General features: G+C 44.8%; 1 protein-coding gene across 1 annotated transcript; it reads left to right on the forward strand.

Annotated features, from left to right (window-relative positions):
- The first annotated feature begins 1,353 nt into the window (after window positions 1-1,353).
- Window positions 1,354-8,766, forward strand: LOC117049235 (CMRF35-like molecule 8). Its single transcript, XM_033153975.1, has 5 exons — window positions 1,354-1,393; window positions 3,907-4,224; window positions 4,461-4,526; window positions 6,130-6,241; window positions 8,667-8,766. Exons 1-5 carry the CDS (start codon window positions 1,354-1,356, stop codon window positions 8,764-8,766), a joined length of 636 nt encoding a protein of 211 aa, XP_033009866.1.
- The last annotated feature ends 29 nt before the right edge of the window (window positions 8,767-8,795 follow it).

An 8,795-nucleotide genomic window follows, 5' to 3' on the forward strand; every position in this document is an offset into this window, starting at 1 on the left:
AGCTTCTAAAATGCATTAGTCACGCCTTAGCCCTAAACTTTGCCGGAAAACTCCAAAACATTCAGTCATCACTGCCCTTTCACACGGCCTGGGATGAACTTTGTGAAGCCACATCAGAATCAGACATTTATGTTAGAATGTTGAAGTCATACAGGGGTCAATGAATAAGAGACTAGCCAGTTCCTGGAATGCATGCTGTCCGAGTGACTGTGCTTGTGAACACCCATACACTTTCCAGAATAGTTTTATTCAATCACTGCTTTTGGAAAACTAACTAAAAACAGAATGCTGGTTATCCTTCCTACTTAACTCACAAAAATACTATGCAAGAAATGCAGAGCTTTTCCGCCAAAGGGGAACATGGCCCCCAGCTGTTTATTGGCTTCCATATGTGGATGACTAATAATTGTGATTTCCCATGTGCTGTGGAGAAAATCAGATAGAATCTAAATAAGGCAAAGTTTGTTGTGGGGGAGGAAGGGAAAGGAGACTGTTAGCCACTTTGAGACTGCTTAGGGTAGTGATAAAGCAAGATATCAAATCCAAAACTCTTCTCTTCTTTACCCCCAAAGGCACAGCACAGCAGACAGATGCCATCAATAGTCTAACAACATCTGAAGTAACAAACTGCAGGTTCCCGATTCCAAATTTAAAATGGCAATATACTGTAAAATCACAGCAAAGAAGTAGTTTAAAACAGAGAACTGAAAAACAATCGAACACAGAAGTAACAACGTAATCTTCTTCAGTGAGGGAGTTCCATCACCTTGGCTCCACCAACTACCAAGGAAAACTGATAGAATGCATCCCAGTCAGTGAGCAGTGGAGCAAGAGCTTCTAGCGATGAACACAATGGGCAGCTGAAGAAGAAGGTCTTCCAAATAATCAGATAAATTTAGGGATTCATGGGTAACAGCCAGCACCCAGAATTACTCCCAGAGTTTACCTTCCCTCCCCCCTTCCTTGTTTGCAATCTGCATTTCTCAGTGCAATTTTGAAAGAAGAAGAAGAAAAAGCACGTGTTTGTATGTGTGTTTGATTTTAAGTTTTGCAAAAAATACATAGAAGTGGCTTTGCCCTGGTGGCTGGTGCAAACTTAAGGGGACATTAAATGTCTGGCAGGGAGAATTCGTCTGGCAGAGAGGAAGACTTGATAGCCCCGCTTCCCTTCTGAAGATGCTGTGGCTCTGTGGTTGATACTTCTGTGAATTGTCAGGTATAACTTCATCTGATCAGAGTCAGAGGGACATTAGAAGAGCAGCACAAGAGAGTGCCTACTTCCTAAAGCAAGAAAAAGTTATCATCAACGCCTGGATTCTTCTTGTATGGGTTTGTTCATAGACAGTGCGCAAGATGAATCGCTGCTTCATCCTTTGGATTTCCTTGTATGTGGGTAAGAAAAATGTTTTGGAACAGATCTTATCCAGAAAGTTTTTCATTTACTCTTATTTCCAGGTGGATTGTCGATGCAGTCAACCAAATTATGAAAGGATATTAAGGGCACTGCAATCCTGAGCAAAGGAATATTGAACCGGTGGAACAGAAAAAAAACGGCAGGGCTGGCTTGCCCATGAGGCAAGGTGAGGCTGTCACCTCTAGAAGGAGATCCGGACCAGAGGAATGTGTTGGTTGCTGCTGCTGCTTCCTCTGCCACTGTGCCTGGGCCACTGCAGCTGCCCGCCCCTTGCTATGGTGTTCCTACCACTGTGCTTTCCCTGCCATGCCTGTGGTGTGGTGGCAGTAACACGGCAGAGAGGGTGCAGCTCCCACAGTCGTGGTGCAGTGGCACAAGCAAGGGCACATTTGTGGTAGGGTGGGTGTGGATTGTCAAAGGCCTTTGACAAGGTGCCCCATGATATTCTTGTAAAGAAGCTGGTAAAATGTGGGCTAGACAATGCTACCATTCAGTGGATTTGTAACTGGCTGGCTGACCGAACCCAAAGGGTGCTCATCAATGGCTCCTCTTCATCCTGGAGAGATGTGACTAGTGGGGTGCCACAGGGTTCTGTCTTGGGCCCAGTCTTATTCAACATCTTCATCAATGACTTGGATGATGGGCTTGAGGGCATCCTGATCAAGTTTGCAGATGACACCAAATTAGGAGGGGTGGCTAATACCCCAGAGGACAGGATCACACTTCAAAATGACCTTAACAGATTAGAGAACTGGGCCAGAGCAAACAAGATGAATTTTAACAGGAAGAAATGCAAAGTACTACACTTGGGCAAAAAAAAAAAAAAAATGAAAGGCACAAATACAGGATGGGTGACACCTGGCTTGAGAGCAGTACATGTGAAAAGGATCTAGGACTCTTGGTAGACCACAAACTTGACATGAGTCAACAGTGTGATGCAGCAGCTAAAAAAGCCAATGCAATTCTGGGCTGCATCAATAGGAGTATAGCGTCTAGATCAAGGGAGGTAATAGTACCACTATATTCTGCTCTGGTCAGACCTCACCTGGAATACTGTGTCCAGTTCTGGGCACCACAGTTCAAGAAGGATACTGACAAGCTGGAACGTGTCCAGAAGAGGGCAACCAAAATGGTCAAAGGCCTGGAAACGATGCCTTATGAGGAACGGCTTAGGGAGCTGGGTATGTTTAGCCTGGAGAAGAGAAGGTTAAGGGGTGATATGATAGCCATGTTCAAATATATAAAAGGATGTCATATAGAGGAGGGTGAAAGGTTGTTTTCTGCTGCTCCAGAGAATCGGACACGGGGCAATGGATTCAAACTACAAGAAAGAAGATTCCACCTAAACATTAGGAAGAACTTCCTGACAGTGAGAGCTGTTCGGCAGTAGAATTTGCTACCAAGGAGTGTGGTGGAGTCTCCTTCTTTGGAGGTCTTTAAGCAGAGGCTTGACAGCCATCTGTCAGGAATGCTTTGATGGTGTTTCCTGCTTGGCAGGGGGTTGGACTGGATGGCCCTTGTGGTCTCTTCCAACTCTATGATTCTATGATTCTATGAGGGGGGCGGCATTTAGCTTTAATCAACTTTCTGTTCCATCCTATCTTTTGATGATGTTTTTGAAGATATAATTTTTCAGCATATGAACCGCGAAATTTGGCATCTGCTCCAAACTTATGCCAAAGTGTTGTAACCATTTTGCAGCATTTTACGGTGCAAGCACCACATTCTGCGGTGCCCCCAAACTGAGAAATTTGTAACATCAAACTGGGGTTCATAGTTAACACACCCAAATCCAACATTGCCCGATTTACTCCAAACCTGTGCCAAAGTTTTACAATTGCTTTGCTGTGTTTTGAAGCACAAACACCATGTTTTCCGGTGCCCGCCCCCAACAGAGTAATACTTCAAACCGGGCTTTTGATTGAATTGGACACTGTTATATTTTAAAGTCCATTCAATATCTGCCAAGGCCCATACTTAGAGCAGTTTCACAACATAAAAATGCAGAAGGGAAAATATATCTCTCACAGGTCAATATATTTTCCTCTTTTTTCAATTTATAGAATGCAGTTATGAAAATACAGAGCATTGCAAAATGGTTCTAGTTCTAAAATCTGGCTGTTGCACTCTACTGCTTACCCCAAGGGTGGGGAACCCATGGACCTCCAGTTGTAGATGGACTTTGATTCCAGCCAGCATGGCCTTTGGTCAAGAATGATGGTCATTTTAATCCAGCAGCAAGGACCACAGGTACCTGATCACCTAGGCTTTCCTAGTGGAAAAAATTGAGCAACCTTGAGCAGGACAAAATGGGACACACACACACCATAAATATATTTTCAGTTTATTCCGTAAGGAGCAGTTAAGGAACATTTTAACATGAGAGGACTAATATATAGCTGCAGCAGAGAATGGAAGCTGATTCACATTTAGTATGATGCAATTACCCAGTTACATTTTTGACGTATCACCCCATGTTTTCCCCTCAACAGATTGTTTTACAGCATTCATACAGATAGCCACAGAGGGGACAAGCACAACAATAACTTGCGTCTATGATATGGAATACAGATTTGACAATAAATATTGGTGCCGAGGAAGTTCCCGAACATCTTGTGATATTTTAGGAGAAACAAAGAAGTTTGTAAAGTGGAACTATAAAAGCAGATTGACACTCCTTGATAACAGGAAAGGGGTCTTTTGGGTGACATTGCACCAACTGACAGAAGATGATTCAGGAACATATTGGTGTGGAATTGATAGGCCTTTTGCTGACATAATGACTTCAGTGAAACTGAAGGTAAATAAAGGTAAGGTATCATATCACTACCTTTATTGTTATAATGCAAATAGAAATAAAGTTCTTGTTGCCAGCTTTGATGCAGTAAGCCAGCCTCGTAAATACAGTAACTACACATAAGTTTCCAGCCTCCATTTTTTAAAATACTACCCTGTATTTTCATGCTGGCCAAAGAGGAAGGGATGACCTTTCCTCTGTGGTAAGCATTAAAGACTGGTTTTGTTTTGTTTTTGTTTTTTTAAAAAGGACGTCTACCAAGCAGACTGGTGGAAGAGGGACAAAATGGCAAAGTGATCTGTCCCCTCTCTGCAAGTCTCTACCATTTCTGTGCTTGGTTGTGGAAGAAGAAACGTTCCTTCCTCTACATTTGGAATTGAAACCAAGAGGGCTGGCAGAAAAAGGTCAGAACAATCTATCCTTCCACTGCTAACCCTTCTCCCTTGCCAGCATAGAATTCCATGCGCTCATCTGCATAGAATTTCTGGGCACTTAGGGCTACCAGGAGGGTTGTTAAATACAAGGCTGGATTACTCAGTAGGCACCAGTCATGTTACATTAGGAAGGCCAAGAAAAGTATGCACAGTTTCCCCCAAAAAATTGGCATTCCAGTTACATATATAACTGGAGCAATTAGGGATTGCATAGAACTTCCCAGTAGTTTATGCACATGCAGTGCAATCTTATACAAGCAGTCTTCTTCTGTTCTCATTCATGCTGCTAATAGCAAAGTGTCACACACCTAACCTTAGATCACACGAGTAAGGTATTCAGCTGCAAATCTCCATTTTGTGGGAGTTGTCTTTTGTTCTCAAGCAACCAAAGACAAAAATGTGCAAATGAGTCTCTCCTGGAGAAAACAGCCTCAGGCTGGAATACAAGCTAATGGAATCTGTGTGTGGAACTTTGATTTCAGATCTGTTTAGACTAATCTTATATTACTAAGAAGATGTACCTGTGCTTGGATGAGCACTTGATTTTATGCCACTATTTGGATGTAACATAATTTGCTTTTCGTGTCTCTTTGAAGAAAGTTATGTTAGTAAAGCTTTGGAACCATATTTTGGTCTGGACAATTCTTATTCAAAGAGGAGTCAGTTTTTATTCATCCTACTGCTTCAAGGTGTGCAATATTAATATCTGCAATATGCCCCAATTCAAAAAAATCGAAGTTTTTTTTTTTTTAAACTTGGTGGAATGGCTGTCATGCTGCTATTCTGACCTGTATTGATTGCTCTAGCCATTTCCTTCTCTATGGCATGTTATCCTATTGATTTTTTAAAATAGCATGTTCTTTATAATTTTTCTTCCCTCCCACCCCCATTGCAGTAAGGGGAGGAGCAAACATGACCACTGAGGGGAGAGGAAGTGTTTAATTTCCCACATGCCATGGTCTTAAACCCCCCCCCCCACAGGTGAGGGTTTTTTTGGGGTGGTGAGGTGGGGCTGATTGCAGTGTTTGGTATTGTTTGGTTGCTGGCTGAGTAGATAGGCCCTGGACTATACCCACATCCCAGCTCTGATCAGGCCATGATGCGCAATCCAATGTCTTCCCTGGTCGACTCTACTCTGGCTTGTCCCCTTTTGTTGCTGATGACAGACCACTGATTGCAAGGAATCCGAGTTTCCATGCCTGCAGTGGGGAGACTTGCCAGAACAAAAATCCTCTTCTGCCTGCCTCTCCCTGACAGTTAGAAAGATCCACTTTACCTTATGGCCACTCTGATGCCAGTTCCAGAGACTCTAGGATCGCACCCTAAACCAAGAATTATTTTTCATTATTCGTTGCTTGCACAGCTAATAACCATGAATCATTTCTATAGTATATTTCAGTGTAAAGAGTGTGCTACCTTTCGCATAGCACAAGCAATTTGCCCAGGACTGTAAATATAACAAATTGTATTTCATTGCTATTCAGCTCCTACAACATCTACAGCTGAGGTTACTACAGCTTTCCTAGATATTTCCGATTTTAATTTAAACACATCTCTGTCTTCCAATGCCACTTGTCATGATAAAGTCACAGAAAGGTAAGTGCCATCTAATCATATGATTATATATGTTGGCTAACTTTGCATAAACAGAATCCACATTTTGTTTCTAAATCAACCTTTTATTTCTGCTTTGGTGTGCATACGAGAAACAATGAGCCCCAGTTCATTCTCTGCCACATTCCCAATAAAGGAGACAATGGAAAAATGTTGTATTTGCCAGTTTGGGGGTGGAGATACTCTGATTAGGTTTGAACACAAAATTTGTTAAGTTCCCTTTGACTTAATCAGTGAGGGTTAAAATTGCATGTAGAATAACATCTGACCATAATTAGTGTAACTATTTATGTGTCTTAAATGCATCACTTTTATGTGACTTCAAGGTATCACTTTCAAGGACTGGGAAGTTCAACCACCAACACCCACTTCCAAACCTTATCTCCCCCACTCATGCACCTGCTGTTTGCATTGATAAAATGATTTGTGCAAGTTGTGCTTAGTATTTCCCTGGACCGGGGGTCAGCAACCTGCGGCTCCGGAGCCGCATGCGGCTCTTTTACACGGCTGCCGCGGCTCCGGGGCGGATACGCCCGCCCACTTCTCCAGCTGGCAGCGACCGCCCTCCAGCTGGCCGGCGGCCCGCCCTCCGGAGGCTGAGGGCGCTGCTCAGGGGCGTACCCAGGATAACCTGGCCTTGAACAGCAGGGCAGCGGGGCTCAGAGGCGGTGGGGACGCAGTAGAGGTGGCGCAGCTCAGCCGAGGGCTCTGGCGGGGAGTGCGCCTGAGGCGCGCACGCTCCTTCAGGAAGAGATGGAGCTGGGCGAGCGGGAGGGGGAACTTTGAAGACCCCGCCTCCGCCTCCGAAGCAGGCACCCATGGGAGAGGCCGCCCCCCAAGCCTGCCTGGCGGGACCAACCCTGCCCAGCTCCGGGAGTCTTCCTAGCGTGGGAGGCGGCCTTGGGGCGGACAGGGGAGCTCCGGGGTCGGCGGGTATGTGGGACCCCGCGGCATCCAGAGGCAGCTGGGAGGCGGGACGGGATGGGGGCAGGAAGGGGGCCTTCAGACGCGCCCCTGCACGGACACTGGAGGCCAGGACTCCTCGGCTGGGTCGTGAGACCGCGGGGGAGGGCTGGCCGCGGTTCCTCTCGGAAGGCTGCTGGCTGCTGCATCGAGGCGACGGCGAGGTAGGCAGCTGCGGGCTGGGCCAGGGGCGGCGGGTGGCGGGCGAGGGGGGAAGCCCTCTTTTTAAAAATGGTTGAGGAAGCGGCACCTGTTTCCCTGCCGCTGCCTCCTTCGCTCCTGGTTCCGCTCGCAGCCTCAGACCGCGCTCTCACGGACGCGCGTCTCTCTCTGCCCCGGAGCAAGGCCGGGACGTTTTGCAGTTTTTCCTCTGTCCTGAGTGTGTGTTAGGGGAGCCTTGACAAAGCACCTGTTGGCGTGGAAGAGAGGAGTCCTAACTTGGATCTGTGTTCATGTGCAAAATCTATCGCCATTGTCATTAAGGGGGCAGGGAACTCCCCTAAAAAGGTTTGAACACTACGAACTACTACAGCCACCTGTATGCAAGTCAGCACAAACATCACAGGCTTCTCTGGTTCAATTCTGTGCTTTATTTAGCAAGAGAGGAGGTTGGAAGAGGTGAACATAACCTCTGGTCTGGAATATTAAGGGTAAAAGACACTAAGATTATTGTAAAAGCCAGCAGTCTTCAATAAGACATGGGACAAACATTTAACACAAGTGTGCAGTTGAGGACTCATTTTTTTAAAAAAAAACAACAACAAATCAAATATTTGTATGCTGTTGCAACCCACCTTGGATCAGGCTGTGACCTGGTAGTGGTCCCCAGGGTGGATAAAAATGAATGGGTTTTTTTTTTTAATGGATTTTTTTATTTAAATCGGATTTTTTATTTAAATCGGGTTTTTTAATTTAAATCGGGTTTTTTAAAATTTAAATTGGATTTTTAAAAATAAAATGCAGTGTTATATTTGTTTTAAATGTCGCAATGGTTTTGCGGCTCCCAGTTTTTTTTTCCCCTTCGGAAACGGGTCCAAGTGGCTCTTTTGGTCTTAAAGGTTGCAGACCCCTGGACCTAAGGCAGGCACCCTGTTAAGCAGTTGCTCCATGTGTTTTATGATTGCTATCTGCTTTCTTGCTGGACGCAAAAACCAGCATTTAACACCTTTTGTTCTGCAGGAATCAATTGTGGGGGTGAGGGGTCCACAGTTAAGGCATAACTGCAATTTCCCTATGGTGCTAAGATGTATACAAATGGCAGGGTGGTAGTGTGTATCATCACCAGGAGAATAAAAGCTTGTCTTTCCCCATCACAAGATACAGTGCTCATAATGGTTAAATTTCCTTTAGCTGAGATACGACTCCAGTTTGTAATTTATTTTCTTGCAAAATCAGTAAGAGCAATTGTTTAGGATTCCCCCCCCCCTTTCCTCCTCTGTTTCAGAAACTGGAATTATAGCCCATGGGGTATTCTACACTGGGTGTTCATGGTTCTTCTCATGGCTTCTTTCATTCTGATTCATTGGAACATCATATCTATATAATGTAAGAGTGTATTTATTGTCAACTACCG

The sequence above is a fragment of the Lacerta agilis genome, chromosome 6 (assembly GCF_009819535.1).
Source record: "Lacerta agilis isolate rLacAgi1 chromosome 6, rLacAgi1.pri, whole genome shotgun sequence".
Classification (NCBI taxonomy): domain Eukaryota; kingdom Metazoa; phylum Chordata; class Lepidosauria; order Squamata; family Lacertidae; genus Lacerta; species Lacerta agilis.

Bases quoted from the DNA above. Each gene is read 5' to 3' on its own strand.
- LOC117049235 (XM_033153975.1), top strand. From the start codon at position 1,354: ATGAATCGCTGCTTCATCCTTTGGATTTCCTTGTATGTGG. The intron at 1,394-3,906 runs GTAAGAAAAATG...TCCCCTCAACAG, and splicing joins TTGGATTTCCTTGTATGTGG to ATTGTTTTACAGCATTCATA. The intron at 4,527-6,129 runs GTCTCTACCATT...ATTGCTATTCAG, and splicing joins GATCTGTCCCCTCTCTGCAA to CTCCTACAACATCTACAGCT.